The sequence below is a fragment of the Thunnus albacares genome, chromosome 20 (assembly GCF_914725855.1).
Source record: "Thunnus albacares chromosome 20, fThuAlb1.1, whole genome shotgun sequence".
Taxonomy (NCBI): Eukaryota; Metazoa; Chordata; class Actinopteri; order Scombriformes; family Scombridae; genus Thunnus; species Thunnus albacares.
The window spans coordinates 18,359,202-18,381,862 of record NC_058125.1 but is presented as its reverse complement, the minus strand read 5'-3'; the positions used below and the strand labels follow the sequence as shown (position 1 = coordinate 18,381,862).

At 38.3% G+C, this 22,661-nt stretch overlaps 1 protein-coding gene across 1 annotated transcript; it reads left to right on the top strand.

Moving 5' to 3' along the window:
- Positions 1 to 3,383: 3,383 nt before the first annotated feature.
- LOC122971681 (cytochrome c oxidase subunit 7A-related protein, mitochondrial) lies at positions 3,384 to 13,263 on the top strand. The gene is made up of 3 exons (XM_044338423.1): positions 3,384 to 3,553; positions 12,017 to 12,151; positions 12,954 to 13,263. The coding sequence occupies exons 1-3, from the start codon at positions 3,482 to 3,484 to the stop codon at positions 13,092 to 13,094; spliced, it is 348 nt and encodes a 115-aa protein (XP_044194358.1). The 5' UTR covers positions 3,384 to 3,481; the 3' UTR covers positions 13,095 to 13,263.
- The last annotated feature ends 9,398 nt before the right edge of the window (positions 13,264 to 22,661 follow it).

Below are 22,661 nucleotides of genomic sequence, written 5' to 3'. Positions count from 1 at the left end.
TGAGACATTTTGTGTCTAGTGGTTAAACTTCAGAAATTTTAAGTATTTGCCTATTTGTAGATTCTGGATTTTTGATAGAAGGAGAAGGTTTAATTTTAAGAATTTCTAACTAGGTCATTTATCTTTTTTTTCATGGGAAAAAAACACATTGGCCACAAGTTATTATTCAAAGCAGAGCATTTTTATAATAATAGTACTATGTCATATGACCTTAAGATGTGATACATGGATAAGGCTTTTATGGCGGATAGAGCCTGACCCTTTATGCGATGATACTCTATTTGCACCTCTGGGCCTTCTCTTGGCAATGAAACGTAACACTCAATGTGAGGAGCACCTGAGCCTGTTGGCAAGGGCATTCGGTGCACTCATCAGATTCACACTATGGTGAACATTGTGCCACAGTCTGGTTCACGAAGTACTGTCATAAGGTTAAATCGACAAAGAATCACAAACGGCTGCTGCTGCACTGCTCTCTCAGGGTTCAAGCGTTTTAAAAATGTTCCACATTTATCAGTAATCAAGCCTTCTCAGTCAGCTCATTCAGTATTCACAAGGTTTTTTTTGCACACTAAAAAATCACTGAATTAAAATTTTACCCAGTTTGGGTCAATATAGCACTAACGCTATACTGGGTTAATGTAACTCTTGAGAGCCACTCAAGACATGGGGTTGTTTTGGTTCAGTTTTAGTGTTATTTTTTATTTTATTGTTAGGTTATTTACCCAAACTAAAGGTTGTTATAGTCTACTTTGCTCTTTTTAAACTTACATGTCACAGTTTGTCATTGATTGTTAATAACCTGTGTATCTTTTCAATGTCATATGCACAATGTTTTGTACAAGAAACAATACATTTGTGACAGTTTTTAGCTAAAGCTCGGGTCAAAATAACATATTTCTACTGTGTTAAGATAACCCAATGTTGTATTAGTGCTATATTGACTCAAACTGGGTAAAATTTTTAATAACTTTTACAATATATACAAAACACAACTTGGTTTCATTAAATGGAACACAAGATCACGTATTACAGTAAATCAGTGAAGAACAAGTAACAGAAAAAACATAAAACCAATAAACCCAAACAAAAATAAGGGGGCTCAATGTATCCATAAATACAACATAAATGAGGTATCACATTTTTATGAAAAAAAAGCAAATCCCTCCTGTTAAGTTTCTTCCATATACATCTAAAGTTGAATATAAATGCCTACATTAACAAATTAAAGGAAAATAAACATAAGGTCTCACTAAGGTGTCTACAACAGCTTCGGTGCTCTTTGGCAAAGATTCTTCAACTCTCTGAAACTCTTCTGGAGGAATTAAGACCATCCCCAAAATAAATTCCCATTTCAAATTCATCATTTTTTTTGATGATGGTGGTGTTGGAGAGTGCTGTCTGACATCTAATATTTCCCATATGTGTTCAGTTAGGTTCATTCAGACATTGTGATTGCAAAAGACACAGCAAATTTCACATAATTTTCAGTTACCCCTCTTGCCTTGTATCGGAGCATCTGCTTCCCTAGTCATTAATTTATTTATCACACTCTCCATGTGTGAAGGACTTTTTGTTATTGTAAACTGGGTTAGACACCAAATTTGTCTGCCACATGGTGTGACTGATTTTTGATTGGGGTTTAGTGGACCTAATAGTTTACCCATGTGGTGAATAAATAGTTTAACATATGAAAATATGGTGTTTTATGAGGAAAAATACCGTGTGTCCTCTTTCCAGTGTCCTCTGCCTTCCCAGCTGCCAAAATCCACATCATAAAAATCCACATGATAAAAATGTTGACACACTAATTGCAGTTGTTACTGTGCACTCACAGCAAAAAGCTTTAGCAGATGTGAGTGCCTTGTGGACTGTTTTTTTTTACGTGGGTGCTCTAACCTTCTAATTAATGGAGTTTTTGAGGCTGTATGCAGCCTGAGGGAAGACCTGCAGACACTAATAGGAACAAAAATCTACCACTATGTTCTCTGCATATTTTTCAGGAGAAAATCATTTAATCACATTTTGATTTACGCTTTGATGTATCATTGTAATATTCTCCTAAAAAGATTATAGACTTAAACCTCATTTAAAGAGGAGGCAGTTAAGGACTCTTTGTAACAAAGATGCAAATACAACGTTATCATGAACATTTTCATTATCTATCTATATTAAGTATCAGGTTCCTATCAATAACCTAAATTTGATTTTAAGTAGGGCTAATGCATTTCTAATTCTGTTGTTAGACTACAATTATTATGGAAAGCATAATAAGCAATTTCATGATTATTTGCTAGATTGATAGTTTCATGTGTTGGTTGAAGAACCAATGACTACATTGCACCCAGTGGTGGAAGAAGTATTCAGATCCTTTACTTAAGTAAAAGTACCAACACAACAATGTAAAAATACTGCATTAAAAATCCTACTTAAGTAAAAATACATAATTATTAGCAAAATGTACTTAAAGTATTGCAGTAAAAGTAGTGGTTTGGTCCCTCTGACTGATTTATGATATAATTATATTATTATATATGACATCATTAGATTGTTAATACTGAAGCATCAGTGTTAGAGCAGCATGTTACTGTTGTAGCTGCTGGAGGTGGAGCTAGTTTCAACTACTTTATATACAGTTAGCTAGTTTAGTGCAGTGGTTCCCAACTTAGGGGTCGGGCCCCTCCAAAGTGTCACCAGATAAATCTGAGGGGTTGTTAGATGAGTAATGGGAGAGAAAATCAGAAAAAACAAAGTTCTGATACACAAATCTGTTTTCAGTTGGAATTTTTCTCAGTCTTTGATTTTTGGTTAAATATTGGATCAAATGAAATGAAATGAAACCATGTGAGAAGTTTGGAGGGAAAAATCACTATTTGGTGGAGCTGTTAACAACTCATAGACATCTGAAATGTGACCACAACTACACACTGCTTTTTGTAAGATATCAAAAGCCAAAAAGGTTGGAAACCACTGGTTTCATCTTTAACAATGTGTTGTATTTTAAAAGCTTGTTATATTATCCATTGAGTCAAATCTTCATCTGAAAAGTAACTAAAGATGTCAGATAAATGTAGTGGAGTATAAAGTACAATCATTCCCTCTGAAATGTAGTGGAGTGGAAGTATAAAGTAGTATAAAATGGAAATACTCAAGTAAAGTACAAGTACCTCAAAATTGTACTTAAGTAGGCTACAGTACTTGAGTAAGTGTACTTTCCACCACTAGCATCACCCCACTTTATGTACCATAACACACAAAACGCAGTTTCTAAATGATCAATGCAGAGAGTATAGTAACTATCAGTTAAGTAGTTGGTTTTGGTGTCATTTACGCAACATCTCCTCACGTGCCTCCTACAGCCCTCACACTTGAGACCAGCTGACTTCTGACGTCACTTTCCCTCGACGTTCGCAGCAGGAAGTTCTTTCACCGGGTGATTTTGTTGTGGATAACACGTCGTCCCCTGCCCTTCAGCCGTAAAATGTACTACAAATTCAGCGGTTTCACCCAGAAGCTGACGGGGTCTTCTTCCACGACGGCCTACAGCCCTCAGGTGAGCCCGGGAGTCGCGGTGTCGGTTAGAGAGCGAGCCGGTAACCGCTGAGGATGACCTTCATGTCACCGTGCTGGATTACGAACCATGAAACTGCAGCTACAAGGGCTTTAAAATCACATAAAATACTTTAAAGGAAGGTTAAATTTAGGATCTTGTGTTTTAATGGTTTTCTTAGTTGAAGAAATAACGGTTATTAACGGGCGTTAACATGCTTACTGTTTAGTTACTTGGTTGTTAGCTAAACTAGCGTTAACCGTTACAACTGTCCTCATTTGAACTTCATTTTAACCTCAATTCAGCAATTTCACTCTCCAGAAATGTCTTCTAAAGTCATCTTCAGTTTTTATATAGTAATTTAACTTTTAAAAAGTTTCAGACACACTATAAAAAAGCTTTATTCTATCCTTATTGACATATAAAACAATTACAAATTTCTTCTTCCACAAAATGAATCTATACAAAATATCAAAATATTCATCTTGCGGTTTTCAGAAGAAAAATAAAAAAACAAATTGAGCTAGCTAGCTAGTTACGGTTCATACAAAGAGTTGAAACAAAAAAAAACAGGAATTCATATTTTTTTTCAGCCTTTGGATGAAAGGAAAATCAAATTGAATCAATGTACTGTTTGATCTCATTTGTGAAAACCAAGCATTCGTCTTTTTACCTGTAAAATATGTTTCTGATGACGTATATACGTCGTGTGTCGCTAGTTTATTCTTTCTACAACCAAGTGAAGGCCAATTAACAATGTTGCCATTTCGACATTGGGTGGTTATTTATTTTACCCCACTGTCAGTGAAAGGCTCCTAGCAGCAAATATGTATATTATATATCAGTCCCTGCAGGAAATTGCGATTTTGTGATCACAATAATTAACGCAAATTCAAGAAATCTCAGCAATATTCGCAAGAGCTTGCAATTTTGCGCAATTACTTCAACTTTTCAGCATGAAATGGCCAAATCAACATACGCCTTGTGATTTGGACCAATTAATGCATTTAGTGTCATGGTAACTTGTCATTGCAGTGTGTTCGTCAAGGATTCAGGTGGACGATGGACGGATCTCACCTACCAATAAAAATGATGCCATAGGCCGAGCAAAACAATTCCCAGATGTTCTCAAATGAGATTTGCATTCAGTTAGTCAGAAGAATACAAACTGATGCGTTGTTCAGACAACAAAGATGGACATAATCTACCTCAAACATAATAACGGGCACTTTGGAAATTAAACTATATTTTTACATTAATGGATTTATTTTAATTATTATTATCGACTGATTTTATTTGGTGCTAATGTTGAGGTGAAAGTTTATTTAATAAAGGCTTATAAATGGAACTCAAGTACATTATTTTCTTATTTATATAATTTTGAGCCCATGGTTTTCATGTTCAGAAAATAAATGTAAAAATTGGCACTGAAATACAGTTGACTTTATGATATGCAGTATGCTTTTTATTGAAGTAAGTGATTACATATGACTCTTCATTGGTAGTAGTTTTTTTAAAATGGCATTATTTTCCTTTGTTAGCAATTTTTCCCAATTCCTGCAATTTTACCGCAAAAAGAGCACATAAAACATTGCGAATGGTATCGCAATCTTTGAGAAAATGCGCTGCAAAATTAAGCATTTTTGGCCACTATAATCACAAAAAAACATCGAAATCCTGGAGGCACTGGTTGACAGGGACAAGTAGGTCTTTCTACAACCAAGTGAAGACCAATTAACAACGTTTCCGTTTCGTCGTTGAGTAGTTACTGATTTTACCCCACTCTCCATGAAAGGCTCCTAGCACCATATATATTAATATATATATATATATACACATCTATAGATGTTGCCATTTCCTGCGTTAATCCTACTTGCGTTTTCCCGACAACCATGTGGTTACCAGGTTACATTGTCATGATGTCGTTGGCACATAGGCCTATTCTGGTTAACTGGATGCATCCTGCCTGTCTGTCTTTATTATGTATGAAATTACCCTTTTGCATTGCTGCCTTATGACAGAACCTTTATTTAACCTTTATTCTGAAAGGTTATTTCCTATCTGTTGATCTGGCCTTCATGTGACTTTATAGCCAATAGCCTCTCAAAGCATTGGCCAGATGTGACCTTTATTATTCCTTTATACTACAGCAGCCTCCTTGTTATTCTATTGATGGGGGTGTTAGGCTGCCTTTAAGTTCTTCTGTGTCTTAGTCCCTTATCTGACATTTACATTCTTTTTAGTTGTACAAAAATTAGCCTGTAACATAAATACTGTCAGTGGCAGAAATAATACATTTAGTGAAGTACTATACTAAGGTTCAACATTGAGTTACTGTACTTGTACTGTACTGAAGTATTTCCATTTCATGGTACTTCTACTCCACTACATTTCATAAGGAAATACTGTACTTCTTACTCCACTATATTTATTTCTCAGCTACAGTTACTTTGCAGATAAAGATTGAACATACAAAATTAGAGCTGCAACAATTAGTGGATCAATTGATTAGTCGATCGACAGAAAATCAATCAGCAACTATTTTGATTAAAAAAACGCCATAAATTTGCTGGTTGCAGCTTCTCAAATGTGAAGATTTAAAGCTTTTCTATGTTCCTTCCAGACATGTTAGGATATGAAAAAAATACTCTGCTTTAAAAAATATGACCTTGTGTCTACTGTTGTTTTTCCACAAAAAATCTTAAATCTTAAGTAATGAATCAAATTACACTGTTGTTAATAGCTTCCTCTCAACCAGCTACAACATTATAATGGTGCTTACATCATAATGCATCAGTAATAAATTATTAATGTTATAACAATGACAGGGCCATTCTGCACAATGAGTAGGCTACTTTTTATATTTTATATACATTTTGTTGATAATATACTAAAAAATGTAATGCAGTAGTTTTACTTGTAACAGAGTATTTTGATGAATATTTAGATACTTATTCCAGCAGTAAATATTGTTACAGATCAATATAGAATATTATAGGATGCCATAAAATATAAAAGAAGAAGAAAAGACAGAGATAAACCTATACAGCTGTCTGAAACAAACCAATTAATTTCATATATTAATACTTTATACTGTAGGATTTTAGAGAATCTTCTTTACTCAGGTTTTGACACTTTTTTTTTTCTTCTTACAGTCCCACAGCTTCAACTTTTCACACTTACAAAGTAATTGTCACCTTGAAAGCAGATCATGTGACATCATCTCCCTTTATCCTCTCAGGGTTGCCTAACTTAGCTCAAACGTGGTGTATAGATTGAGGCAGGTTAATAGATAGGCTGTTATTCTTTCCAGTCCATCAATCAATTAATCATTTGTGCCATCTTTGATCCGAAGGTTGGCTTTCATAGTCCTCCCAACTGTTTGTCTTCTCAGCCTTTCTCTTGAGTTGTTTGTCTTCTTTCTCTGCTCCATCTCCTTATGTCATCAAGCCACATTATGCTTTGTCTTCCCACTCCTCGTTTCCCTTCAGTCATCCCTTCCAAAACCCTTCATCAGCCTCCCACTGGACCCCCTCATCAAGTGCCCCATAACCTCAAACTTCCTCTTCCTCCCTCCCTTAAACTGTCTGTCTTCTCCTACCACTTCAAGAACTTTATCATTTGACACAAATCTTCTCCAGCTGATCTTGAGCATTCTCCTCTAGCACCATATCTCAGATGCATTTATCCTTTTTTTTGCTTCTTCTGTCAGTGTCCCTGTCTCTGATCCATATGTAAGAACAGAAAAGATATACAGTAGGTTTCAGTGATCTTTTTCCTTACTTTGATGTTGATGTCGCTTCTTAGAAGTTCTTTATTTTCCAAGAAAACTACTTTTTCTTGTCTGATTCTGCATCCATCTTCGTAAATTCAGGTGTTTGTATTTGTGCATTTGCTCTACCTCTGAATCCTCCAGTTTAATTTTGATCTTCTCAATTTCACCTTTTCCCATTATCATTTATTTGGTCTTTCTGCTGTTCATTGCCTGATATACAGCTTCTAACATTTCTTGGAGTTCCTGCTCATCTTCTGCCAGAGGAACTGTATTGTCAGCATACCTGATGCTCGTCAAGCGCTCCCCATTTATCTGCATCCCTGTCTTCTCTTGTAGTGCTTCTTCGATCATCCTCTCCATATACAAATTAAAGAGAATTAAAGATGCGTCCTTTTTAAGATGTCTACTACTTCTATTTCCATATTTTCTGTAATGACAGCTGCTTTCTGGATTCAATATAGATTTTTTTTATTATTCTTATATCATGTGCTGGAATTCCTTCATCTTCCAGTATCTCAATTAGTCGCTCATGGTTTACCTGTTCAAAAGCTTTTTGAGAGTCTATGAACAGCATGTAAACTTTTTTGTTCCTTTTTATTATTCTCTGTCCAGTTGTTCTTAGTGTGGAGACGCCATCTCTTTTTCCTTTTCTATAGCTCTGCTGGCATTCTGAAATCCTGATATTAATGTTGTTGGTTATACTTCTCTTGATTATATGCAACACTATCTTTGACCCATAACTTATAGCCTAATACTTTACCAGCCTGTGCTCTTCGCTTGAGTATTTTTCACTCTCCGTAGAGGAATGAAATTGCTCTTCAGAAATTCTTCTGGTAGCTTTCCTGATTTGTAGATCTTGTTTGTGACATTTTGACGTTTCTTATTCCCTCTAGTCCTCGACTTTGAATTAGTTTTGCTTGGATACCATCTGCTCCACATACTTTTCTTTTGGATAGCTTCTTATCACTTCCTGAATTTCTTCCTCTGTGATTTCATTCATTTCTTTGCCAGTTATATAACCTGTTTCTCGATTCGTCTGTGTTTCTGTCCTTCGATCCACATATATTTTCTTGATATACTGAGCCCATCTTTTAAGCACTTGGGTTTTTTTCCTTGTTTGTCTTTTATTGTTGTTGATTGTGACTTGCTAGTGCTTTTCCCTTGAAATGTTTCACTTTCTGAGGAAACCTTAGGTTATGCTGTCTATTCACAGGTTGACACAGGTTGTTAAAATGTTCTTTCGCTTCACTGTACATTGGTTGTTACTCTTTCTTTTGGTTTTGGTACTCTCTTTGTCAACCTTGATCTTTTGCTTCTGTCAAAAGATTCATTAAAACAGACGACAACGTTCACACTTAATGTCACCCGACCTGCATGTGTAGGGACTAGGAAACTCTAACCAGACACAGAAAAGCTCATTATTCCCCAGCCGACTGCACAAAGCACTCTATGTTCTCCTGTAATAACAAGTTACACAAGAGAAGCTACAAAAATACATGCTAAGAATCTTCTCTGTATTTGTGGTACAATGCACAAATATGAGTTCCTGCTGCAAACACTATCAGTAAAGTCTTTTCTTAAAGGGGACATATTATACACATTTAAAGGTCTATATTTTTAGTCTGGGGCTCTACTGGAATATGTTTGCATGATTCACAGGTTAAAAACATATTTATCTTATACCGACCCTTTATGCAATCCCTCAGTTCAGGCTCTGTCTGAAACAAGCCGTTTTAGCTCCTGTCTCTTTAAGCCCGCCTCCAGGGGAGCCCACTTTGTTCTGATTGGCCAGCTCTTGGAAGCTGCCCCTCAGTAGACATCCGCAGGCTACAGGACTACATCAGCAAACCATGCAACAAACTATAGTAGAGGGATTTCGCTACTTTTTTCGCGTTCTTCACTCAAAATGTCATCTTCTCAAATACATCTGTACATATTTGAGCCACAATCCAATCTGAAATATGAGAGTAGACAACGCAAACAACACATGGAAAAACCTTAGCAACCAAGGCTACGGTACAGACGGCCATATATGTGCATGCGCAACAATCTGACATCAACTTGTTGGCAAGATAGAAAAAAACGTCACTAAAACGAAGTGTTCAGAGCAGGCTGAAGCCCTGGTTTTTGGCTTGCAGGCAACATTTCCACATATGTTAACCTCAAATTTCGGAACTTTGACCATATTTAGCATAGATGTCCGACATCATAACCGTATATAGATAACGGAAAACCAGCAAAAAAGCATACGTTCCCTTTAAATAGCAAGTAAAAATAATCTGCTTTCAGTGCCTCTGCGTTTTCATATGTCAGATTTCATTTCCCTGCTCCCACTCTATCTGCCTCCACACACTCTAACAAGGTAATTGGTCTCCCAATTATTTTTCAAACCAAGGTGGGTGAGAAGCTTCCTCCAAGTGACAAGATATTAAGGAGGCACATTTGTACTTCATTAAATATACAGTGCACGTCTGATCTTTACTTACTTACAGTGTTTACTGTCTGAAAAATAGAACAACATTATGAAATTTAATGATTTCTCCAAACTTGTGTAGATTAATAGCAAAGTTACTGGTCCAAATCACACTGATTGAAGATTTCTGGGTGTGAAATGATCACAGACCATAAGAATACAGCAAAGCAGGTGTCTACAGGTCGAAACTGTGTAAAAAAAAAAAAAAAAAAAAAAAAAATATGACTGTAGTAGACTAGGAGCCCAATAAAATATTGTGATATTGCTTACAGATATAACATTGAATAGCTTTAGACAAAAATAAGCCTAGATGTTAAAATACTGTAGTTTGTAGTGTTGAACTGCTAATTGGGGTGCTCTTTAATAGTCGTAACAAGTACTTGAACAGTCTCACAAGTGGGGAAACAACTCAAAAGATGAGATTAATCAAGGTTCAAGGTTTCTTTATTAGTACCCACGGCTAAATTTGTTGTGCAGAAAGGAGATTCAGTATTCCAGAGTTAAAAAAGAAGACATCACAGCAATACAGATTCAAAAGACATTAAAACAAATACACTAAAACAAGTATCATCACAATATCAAAAAATAGTATCAGAGTATAACTACTCCCAAGAAGGTCATGACAAAGTGCTTCTCCACACACACACACTCACCCACTCACTCAAACGCTTAAAGTGCCAGGCATGGATGAAGTGCATCATCTCGTGCTAGCTTTGTTTAGTAGTGCAATGGCTGTTGGTACAAAAGCATTTCTGTATCGTTTTGATCGCCACAAACCGGAGCTGTCTCCTTCTCAAAGGTCAATTTAGAGTCTATGACTGTCCAAAGATATTTGTAGCTTTCTACGCAATCCACAGACTGGTCTTTTAATGATCTTAGTCTCATAGATTGAAGCATAAGTTCTGAAATCTACAATCATATCCTTTGTCTTGGATATGTTTAGCTTCAGGAAAGATTCGTCACACCAGGTGACAAACTCATCAATACCTGGGCCGTGGCTGAACTCATAAGCAGACTGACTCATCTGCAAATTTCAGTATGGTCCTGTTCTCATGCTCATTTTGGCTCATTTTTATGTATAGAATATAAATTAAATGTAAGAGAACACAGCCCTGGGGTGAGCTAGTAGAAGAACATAATGAATCTGATGAAATTCACTCTCACCCTTTTGTGTTCTGTTGTCAAAAAAAATCCATTATCCAACCCACCAGATTGTGACTCAACTCAAAATGCTCTGTCAGCCTTATGGCTAGAATGCAAAGTATTAAAGGCTGAAGAAAAATCAATAAATAGCAATCTAGCATGGTTTTTATCCCCCTCTAGGTGTTTAAACAAAATGTTAAGTAGGGTGATTGTAGCATCCTCAGCTCCTCTGTGTGCCTTATAGGCAAATTTCATAGGGTGCATGGTTTCCCTTTCAAACTCTCAAGGTTTTCATTACAAGAGGAGTGAGGGCGACTGGCCTGAAGTCATTAAAAGCTTTGGGGCACGCTGCCTTCAGGGTGATTAGAGCCTGCTTCCACAGGTTAGGTACACGTTGTAGGTTCAGAGACATGTTGAAAATATCATAAAAGATAGAACTTCATTACCCTGCACAAGACTTGAGTAATTTGCCACTGATATTGTCAGGACCAGGGCTCTTGTTTATCTTTAGAGAAAGGAAAGACTTTTCAACTTCTCTCTGCACCAGGACAAAGAGCCACTTGTATTTAAGTTAAGTTTTTTTTAAGTTTATTTAAGTTTGCTCTCTACTTCAGTTTTATACTTTTGTTTAGCCCTTAGGATTTCGACTTTCACTTCCCTTTTGGCTGCATCTACTTCAGCAGCCCCTCCTTGACCGAAGGACAGCTGCTTCTTCTGTAGACTAGACTTAAGTGCCTTAGACATGATGTCCAAGGTTTGTTATTGGATTTAACCTTAAACTTTTTAGTAGGAATAATCATATTCTCACAAAAAGGTAACAAAAAAACGGATTACATCAGTCAGTTGATCAATGTCCTTGCAAGAGTCTTTTTTTTTCCCTCACTTGCATATACACAGCAGCGTTGAGCACACCATCTTGGATTTTTATTGCACTTAAAGCAGCTAAAATCAATATTTTTATAATAACAATGGATCAAAAGACTGCGTGTAATGTGAGACGGGTTATTGTTTTAGTTTTGATTACTGACATACAGTGGAGTTGTGCATTTGTGACCAACCGGTTGTTTGTGTACAGGGGCTGAGGCCAAGCGTGCCAGTGGAGACCCCAGCTATGGTCTTCGCCACACCCACCAAGGTGGTCTCAGAGGCCGGGGCCACCGTGGAGTACATGGGAGCAAACAAGGTGCCCGAGTTCCAGAAGCTATTCCAGGTAAAAACACATACTGCAATATGCGGAGCCTTAATCACGACACTTATAAAGTTGTCACATTGAGTCTGCTTTTGCTAATTCAAAGAAGTCCTCAGAGTGATCTGCTAAATTGGCTGCCTCTTGGGTCGGACAAGTCAACTTTCAGTCAAAAATATGAAGATTTTTTTTTCAGCATTAGGAGATGACAGGTATTTATTTGACTCTCTGATGTTAATGGCCCTCTGCTTCCCCCTTCAAAATTAATCACCAGAGAGGCACTGTGGGAAATAATAAGAGACTGTGAGGTTGGGCAGAGCAATCACTCAAACAAATCCAAATTACCATATTGACTGCTGCACTTTTCTAATTGCAAGAACATTTATTATGAAAGCGAATGTGTTCCAGTGTACAAATATGTATAGAAACTCCAGCCCTCCGAGGCAAATTACACATTACCTTTCATTATAATCAATCATTAATCATTTTAGTTTTTCCAAACACATTTTTCAGTGATAATTTTTCAATCTGAAAATGTTTATTACATTTTGCAGTAAACGTTGAGAAAATTTTACTTTAAAAAAATGTGCTGACTTGGTTAGAAACTTTGTGTTTTTGTTGTGTTACAAGGGAGAAAAAAGTAGGTAAAGAGTTTAAAGTAAATGGTGTTCTGACCCAAATACCTCAAAATGTTGAGGCCTATCTTACACAGCAGATACTCTTAACTATCTGTTCTGTACTCTCTGCCACAACTTCATTATTTGATTTTTCTTATTTTCCTCTTTTTTTTTCTTGCTCCTCCCCCTCCTGTTTCCTCTTCTCTCAGACATCAGACGGTGTCCCCATCCATCTGAAGCGCGGCGTTCCCGACAAGCTACTGTACCGCACCACCATGGCTCTCACAGTAGGAGGCGCTCTATACTGTCTGGTGGCTCTTTACATCGCAGCTCAACCCAGAAATAAGTGACCAACACAAACCCGGGAACAACAGATCCTTTCATAACACCTCTGCCATGTCACGGCTTTATCACCAAACATTCACATTTTCCGTCTGCCCTCGCCATGCCACCTCTTGGGACTCTTGAGAATTTATCGCCAGCTGAACAAAATGTCACACAAATGATAACAATAATGTCTTCTTTGTTAAAAAAACAGTGTAAATTAATAAATTTTAAGTGGAAAAAAGTTAAAATATTCTGAGTTCAAGTCTTTTTCATCCTCGTTTGTCAAGATTACAACTTTATGCCCTGCTTTTATATCCCACTAATTAGCACTGACTATATCTGAGGTGTCATTAAGATGTGTAGACATCATATATGAAGCCATCTATAAGGTAGGAAGCTGCATCATCTCTCAGCTCTTAAACATGCCAAAATAGAAACAGACACGTAAAGATTCATGCACACAGCTTTCAACAGGCTTGTGGCAGCGCAGAAATAACGTGTGTGTGTGTGTGTGTGTGTGTGTGTGTGCGCAAGAGAGACCGAGAGCAAGCATGATGGAGACACCCCGTCTGGAACATAGCTGCTGCTCACTTGGCCTAAGTACCGTCTCATACAGTATTTATATGTGTGGGCCCTGCTGTGATGTCAGATGCTCCAAGCCGAGTTCTGAGAGAGGGTGGTGGGGAGGGCGCTTCAGACAGACATGTTGGCAGTCCGTCATCATGCTGCTGAAATACTGATAATTAGTCTCTGCCTTTTCTCTCTTGTCTTGATGGTATGTTTTAAATGTGTATGTGTTGATTTTCTCTGTGTGAGTGTGTGTGTGTGTGTGTGTATTGATTGGGCAGGGTCATGTGATGCATGGCAGCTGAACACTCACAAGAGGTGGTCTTTGTTGATTTAATTGATTGGTACAGTGCTCATGGAGTGCTCGCCCACTTGTAATCATCAAATAGTACATCGTATATGTACAGTACAGCTCTGTACTCCTCCCAACTCGGATATAGACGCCTTCAAGTTAAAGCTGTTTGACTTTTTGTACATTGTGTCCTAAAACGAGGCCAGCGCAGCAAGACGATTGATCCTAAACTCAAGACAAGGTAATCAGTGAGTATTTTTTAATGGCAAGATAGCAGAGTGTTCTTGACTGTCTAGGTCAGACATCTGACCTCAGTCCATCAGATAATATGTTTCACTGTTGAAGACCAGACTGGAGGCAAAAAGCCCCCCGAAATAAGACAGAAGTGAAGGCGGCTGCAGAGCAAGGTCTGGCAGAGCTTCAGCTTTCTGTCCCCTCAAATTAGAGGACTGTTCATAAAGGACAACAGTCAGTTTCCACACTATTCATCTGATGTGGCTTAACACCCTCAAGTTAAAGATGAGAGTCAGAACTTAACCTCTGTTTCGTTTCAATCAAATCATTTAAAACAACTTTATCGTCCATGTTTTTTTGCACAAAAACAGAAATTCGTTTTCAAATCCAATGTGCTGAAAAACAGAGCCAACACAGCTAAAAGAGTGTAGTAAGGTCTTAGTTAGGCCTCTGACATCAATGTCTTTCTTTCTAAAAGCTTTCAAGGACTCCAGAAAACCTTAAAAGTTTACGCATTTTAAAAAATAAGGCAGTGATCATCTTTCAAATGAATGTGTGGCCATGAAAGAGTTTTATTTATTGAAATATGGCACCTTCATTTGTCAATATGATTTAACCCTTTGTCATGGCATCAACACCTCACACTCTGAAGAAACCTTATGATGGATAATTGATGATGGCACTGGTTTAAAAATGAATAAAATGACCTTCTGGGGAAAATAATTAATACAGTTTAAAAAAAAAAAAAAAAGACACAATGCATAATTTGAACAGTGAATCCCCTCCTGTTAAAAAGGGGGGCAGGACGGCCCAGAAACCTTGATATACAATACAATACAGCGACTGGAGGGCGGCTGGTGTTACATCTATAACCATCTGAAAACTGCTCCAGGGGTGATGCATTCTGTGCTCTGACTTTTACAAAAAACAGACTGTGGTTGGTTTCGCATAATACAATATTTGATTTTAGTAGATACAGTAGATGTCTAGTTTATTAGGTGCAACAAAAAAATGTCTGGTTCCTGGTCCTGGCTATCTTAAATAGGACTAATTTGTCATGTAATCATAAGGAATAAATAAGGACTCTTTAAACTCACTAAAACATGCTCTATCAAGCTATAACTTCTTATAAACTGTAAAGCTTTAGTTATGAGGTCACGAATCATGCTCGTAGGCCCACTCCTTAAACTCACATTTAAGTTGACCACAGAGAAAGTTTCCCCCTTCAGCAGATAAACGTGAAAACAGCCTTTCAGTGTCAAACTCTGCACATATACGTCATCCTGCACAGTGAAGCTCAAACATCCAACTAAGAAGTAACAAGAAGAAAAAAGACCATGTTGAGTGGAGGGGGACTTCAAATATGTGCTTTGCATCTGGAGGAAACACTTGGGTAATGATGAGTTAAACAGCAAACCACAAATTAAGCCACGGTTTCCTCTTTAATCCGTTATGAGCGGATGTCCTTGATTGTTACCATGGAGACATAGCTCAGGGACCAGGGTGGCTAACTTTAAGACTTGATGACCCAGTCTGTATTTTTATGCAACTGTTAAGCCGGCACCACACTATTACATAGACCAGTCAAAAGTGGTTCCCGACCCCTGATGAGAGTATTGTTCCCTTCTAAGATTGTTTCATTTGAATAGTTTTTAGAGACTCGAAGAGGTGAAGGTATCTCGTATTTCCCAAAACAATATGTATTGTCTTTTTATTAATTTCACAGTCACCTGTAAAGCAATTTGAATTGCAATAACCTGTATGAAAGGTGCTATAAAAATAAAGTTTAATTGGTTGGAAAAAGGTATTTTACACATCAGTGTCTGAGCTGTGTGCTCCTCTCCCCGCTGTCTCCCTTTTTCCCCCTCCTGTCCTCTCTTGTCTCTCAGGCATCTCTTGCTGGACCAGCACCCGTCCTGAAACCACTCTGCTGCCATGGCTGTCGTTGCCATTTCCTGAGGATTTTGGATCTGGTCCCCTGTCCAGCAGGAGTTCAGCCTCACCTCATGTCTCTCTCTCTCTCTCTCTGAATGGTGTCTTTATCCTTCCCTCTCTCCTCTGTGAATAATGTCTTTTCTTGTCTCTTCTCCCGTGTATGTGAATGGTGTGATGCGGGTCTTCCTTGTGTGCATGTGTAGTCTGTCTTCCTCCCTGGTCTCCATGGTGATGGAGGTCGCGTGGCTCAGGTCCTATTCTGTTCTAGTTACACCTGAAGCTGCTTGGCTTCCTCTTCATCACATTCTTCACATATATTATAAACCCATTATAATTGATCACCCTGTTCAATGCTGTATTCGATAATTTGTGTTCTATTCTGTACACACAACATCTGTTGCACGTCTGTCGTCATGGGGAAGGGATCCCTCCTCTGTTGCTCTTCCTGAGGTTTCTTCCATTTTTTTTCCTGTTTAAGGGATTTTTTTTAGGGAGTTTTTCCTTATTCCAATCGAGAGTCTAAGGACAGGGGATGTTTTATTGCTGTACAGACTTGACTTTTTTGAATTTCAAAATGCAAAATGGAAGTAAAAAGCCTGTTAGTGTTTCAGAGAGGAAATCCCCCCCTCAGACCCCAGTCTCTCTTTTCAACCACATTTCTCAGTTGTTGAGTCACTGTCCTCCCACTGAGGCTTTTCTTAGAAAAAGATAATCATGATATGTACACATTAAATTGTCAAGAGATGCACCTAATGTCTTGTTTTGATAATGAATCTTGTACCTGCTTTTCACCAAGGAAACCTTCAGCATCCTCTTAATTCCACCCCTCCGTCTCCCCCCATCCCTTTTCCGTCATGCCAGCCCACTTGAGCGTCCCTCAGTAACAATGGGTCCCTTTGTTGTCACTCTAAGACCCGACAGGAGAGACATGAGAGCTCTGCAATAACATGTTTACCACTCAATAACAGAGCACTCCAAATGTTAATGAAGCACACACCAGGGGGAGCGTGAACACAGGAAACTGGGGCAAAAGGAGAGACAAAACACAGGAAGCAAGTGGGGTGTGAGGAGGGGGAGGACGAGAGTGTCAGAAGGAGGCTGTTGTGTGGAGGATGGGTGTGACTTATCAGAAGAAAATTGAAAATGTAATCCCTCTTTACAGCTATTCGCTTTCTCCCCAGCAGTACCAGATGAGTACACAAGGAAGCTATTTATTTCTTGCGGCAGGAGGCACTTCTATCCTCTCGTACTACTTTTCCACACTAATCCTTTGTTGATTATGGGATCATATCGAGTAGGTAGCGTAGTGTATATTTATGTGATTATAACATCCTTCAACTTACTGCGAAGGTATATTGTTTGTCGAAAAATGAGACAGTCCTGTTGATAATTGATGCAGCCTCAGTCTGTTTATTCATTGCCTCAGGTTGTATCTGAGCTGAGAGTCTTTTTGATAAAACGTTTGGGGGTGCCTAAATCAGTAAATTTGAAGGTTTAGCCATAGTGGCTTTAAAGTGGTTAGAATTGATTATTATTAATGTATCAAATGACAATGTGTACTGTCAGAGGTGTCGCTCATAGTGATGAAACTACAGAGAATTATCACACAACTCACATGCAGTTTCAGCTCATCGTTTAGCTGTCTGGTTGCAACTTTACTGCTCTCATAGCTTCGTTTTTGGCTGCAGCAGGCAGATGTTTTCAGAGAAAAAGCCCTCAAAATCCACTGTAAACTACCTGCCCAGCACCAAACAGGAAACAGACATGATCAGTGGAACGTTGGTGAACATAGTGGGGGGACTGCCCATTGGTCCAAAGACCTATTATTCATTATTAAACCCCAATAGTTTAAAAAATGTCCTATTGGAGCAGGAGCCCATTAGTCCAACAGCCCGTTATCTACAAAAACAAAGTCTTATTGGTCCAATGACCCAATACTCCGAAAATACACTCTGGAGTTGTTGGAGTTCAGTGACTGCCGGCCTGCCATTATTTATCATTAGGTGTTCTGATTAGACTACTTCTGTCGTCTTTTGGGTTAGGGTTAGCATTTAGCAGCTAAAGAGCCAGATATTTCCCTCAGGAGATGGTAGAGAATAAAAACAGAGCTGAAAGAGAGTGACTATTGGACTTACATTCACCAGGGAGACAGAAACACAACTCCAAATGAATGATAACATTGCCCTTTAACTACTGAAAGTGACTGATGTTGGGTGAGTCTGTCTCTCTTGCACTGTTCCTAGTATCATTAACATTACTGTCATTATTGCTCATAGATCTGTTTGATGTCAGGACGAAACACGCATGTAGACAGAAACATGAACAATGTGGTTAAGATTCACCAGCTCAGACCGAACACAAAGTCAACCTATTTAGAAAGATGCCTTTTAATGTAAGGTCTCTCTCCTGTAAAACTTTATTTTAAATGACTTAATTCTGTCGGCAAACCTGGATTTCATGTTTTTAACCAAGTCTTTGTTATATCCTAATGACAGCAGTCAGCTCATTCAGCTGTGTCTGAGTTTTCCTCCTTTGAAGTGCTAATGTTTTAACTCAAGGTTTCTCAACCTGTCCTTGTGGTTTCAATTTAATGTCCCCAAAATCAAATGGTGAATTTTTATGAGAGCACTTGTGGTACATTATGACAAGGTTGTTCTCTGTGGTGATTTTAACATTCGCATTGATGAACCAACCAATGCTCTTGCCTTCAACCTTGTACAACATGTTTATGGCCCAAAACATAACCGTGATTAGACCTTTGATTTAGTTTTTACCCTGGGCGTGAAGTGTCAATCTTGAAGAGTCTGACTACAAACACATCATTTTTACCTGTGAATCGCAGTCCGCCACTTATGCCCCCCACACTGTGTGCATGCACGGCCTTGATAAACAAAGTGCCCCTAAGTTTTATGCACTTTTTAGCCACTATGCAACTGAAATTTTGAAAACTTCCCCGGCCCAATGACCTAGTTGACCCCTTTAATTATTTATGCTGTCCATCTTTAGAATAGCTCCTTCAAAAATAGAGTTAAAGCGAAGGGTAAATTGCAACCTTGGTTAAATTAAAAGTATTCGTAGCTATAAAAGAGAGTGCACGAAGGCTGAGCGGAGGTGGAACAAAACCAGTTCTCTGGTCCAATATGTGGCTATAAAGGAGTTTCTACTTCATTACAACATAATGGTGAAACATGCAAGAACACGCTATTTCTCAAATCTTGTATCAGAATCAGCGTAATCCCAGGTTTTTATTCAAGACTTTAAAGCTGCACTCATTGATTTTTGGCCACTAGGGGGCAAACGAGTGTGTGAGAGGAAGACTGTTATATTGAGAGTGTGAGTCACCAGAAGAAAAAAGTGAAATTTAAATCAAAATTCAATGTCAGAACATTTCAAATTCTACACATGATGGGCGGGATTGTTTGATCCAAACTAAACATTTAAAAGAGAAAATATGAAATTGTGTGCATGGAGAGATGAGGGTGCACTATACACTGTGGACACGTGGATGAAGACTTTTTAGAGTCTTCAACAGTCTTCAACTCTTAGATATAAGAGTTATATTGTGAATGCTGCAGACCTGCAGATTCTGTCCATAACTTTATATTTTATTTATATATTTTGTGAGCTACTATCTGTTTTTCATCAATGATTGAAGGACTGGACCCAGACAGCAATATGGAACTGGAAGACGCCTGGAGGTCTTCCTCATCAAGATTAGGTGACAGTGTTGGGAAAAGTTCCTGCATATAAAAGAATGTAATAAAGGATATTTAATTATGACAGCAGTAAGTGAGGAATATAGTTCTTTGATAAATGCAAAAGCAAAAGGATGATGTAGAAGCTGGCTGGTTTCTATTTGGCAGCTGCCCTTTTGTTCTGTCTCTCAGTATTGTTTGTTTTTCTTCTTTGTCTCTACTGTGTTTTGGTTCATCCTCTTGTTTCTGTGTGTTCTGAATGAGAAATTAAGGAAAGTGTGTGTTTGGAGTTAGGCTGATTTCCATGGCTGACCATTGCTATGCTGTTGCAAATCACAAAAAAATGGAAATGGTAAATCATTGTGGGACAGAGAAACATCAAAACAAACTGACAGACACACAGCTAACACAATATCCTGGCTTATAAAACTGTTCTAGCTGACTGTCTGCAAACTATTTTCACATCGAACTGATGCAGAGCAACAATAACATTAATTTGGTGTTATGTTTCACCAGACGAAGCTAAATCCAATATCCACACTGATTTTCACTGGGGTGTTTTTACACCAACTCCTGAGAAAGATATCTGTCTCTTTAGCTTGTTAGATGTTTTTCTTGAATTTCCTCAGCAGCTAGATGCTAAATTTACGAGTCTGAAGTTTGGTGCCGGGTAGTGTTGAGTGGGCTAAAGCAGTGGTTCTCAAACTTTTTCACATCAACCCCTAAACTGACACAAATTAGACCTTGGACCCCCATCTGTTAAGATTTTTGCTTTTAGATGTTTTATTACAGAAAGTGTATGAATAGTCATATATTCTGTCATTGTGTTACTTATGGATGGAATTATAGTGAAAATAAATGATTCCCTTTTTGCTAGGGACCCCCTCAAGGACCCTGGGGGTCCCACTTTGAGAACCATTAGACTAATGGTTGCTTGCTGTAGCTGGAAACAGAGTTAATAAGAGCTTTGAGACTGAACCTTATTAAAAATTTGCAAGCTGTAAAACCAAAATGAGTCAAAAGTGGCTAAAAAAGCTGTTTAGAGCTGCAAAGTTGGATGTTAATCATCAGCGTTTTCAGCACTCAGAGTATACCCTTTGAGTCATTGCTGTTCTTTAAAAATGCAGGTTTAATTTTGGGTGAAACTATCCAACACAGAGAGCAGAGAATGGACATTAACTCAGAGTATACTACTATGTCTGTTTCTCCCTTCTCAGAGGAACAATGCAGAAACACAACAGCTCTGGCTACAACTGCCTTGCGGAAAAGACTGGGGAGGGAGGAGGTGTGGGGAGTGACAAATTACTTCTCCTCACAATGCTCTGCCTCAATAGCACAGCCTGAGAACAAATAATGAATAAATAAAGTTCTCTGAGATTGAATGAGGGGAGCAATTTGTGAGGCAGCAGCTTTTGTGTGTGTACGTGCTGCAAGAGAACAAATGGCCTTGTGCTCGTCTCGCAGGTGAAACAACTACAAGTGGAAATGAGGACATGAACAAAGCAACTCCATCCAGATTTCTGGATGTACATTGATTACACCTATAAGAAAACCACCAGATGTGACATGCCTCTCCGCAGTGACATGGATGAATCATCTTAGCGCTCCTGAAAAAAATACATTCACACTACAAGAGGGCCCCGGAGGTGAAATCAGGCTGAGATTTAGCTCAAGTTAGGGCAAAATCAGTTTGATTGCACCTTTTGCTCTTTAAGGGCCCAACTTGCCACTTCCTCCGCTCTCTCCACAGGTAATGATGTATCAGAGCCGTAATGGAAAATAGAAGAAGGATAATGGAGGTAACAGCATGAGGTCAAATTGAATTTCATCAGAGCGATGGAGAGATTGAAGCATGGAAAACGTGTGCTGATGGGTGTTGTAAGTGTATGTATGCCACTTAAAAGGCTTTGAAATTCTCACTGTATTGTTCCTGAAAATGTGTTTTTCCCTCCAGGTTGATTTTCTCAGCCTTTCCCTGGCAATAACCTTATGTTTTTAAGAGTTCAAACACAGGATCAGTGTGCAGCTCTGCCCTTGGCTCTACACTCAAACTGTCCAATAACGCCAATAATACAAGACAACAAATTTCACACTGCTAAGATGACTGATTTTTCCATTTTTTCTCCCATATTTTGCTTTTTTTCTTGAATATAATTACTTACATTGTACTGTACTACAAGTCTCTATACCGTCTGTAAACTGCATCCCTCATTTACTTGCAATTTGACACTCATACAGAAAATGCAAGTTTCATTGTAGTTAATGGCTGCGAGGGAGAACAAGAGATGTGGGCGGCATGAAAAGAGGAAAATTAATGTCCCTAAAATGAAAGTAAATCAGCATGGTTGCCTGAGGACATGAAAAGGTGGAATGAGAATGAGAGCAAGAGAAGGAGAAGGAGGAGGGCTTTGAAATAGAGTTGGAGCAAGATTAACGATTGTTTAAAAAGGAACAGCATTCATCAGTAGTCGGCTTCAGGTGCAGAACAGCAGGGTCAGTGTGTGTGTGTGTGTGTGTGTGTGTGTACCAGAAGAAAAGTACACTTTGCAGTACGATTACACTTTGTCTTTAACTTTCTAACTTTCCCCCCAGAGTAGTTCAATAAATGACCACCCAACCATAATACTGATTGCATTGTATTACTTTGCAATTGAGTGTGAGGCTCAATTTCTTCTCTTCATTTAAACTCTCTCGTCTACATGTACACACACATCCGCGCGCGCACACACACACACGCGGTGATCCAACAGCTCCACCTACAGGTTTGAGCATTTGTAGATTAAATCCTTCAAAAACAAGTCACTTGATATTGAGGAAATCTCATCTATAAACTCCTAACCTTTTATTTAAAAAAAAAGTGCACATTG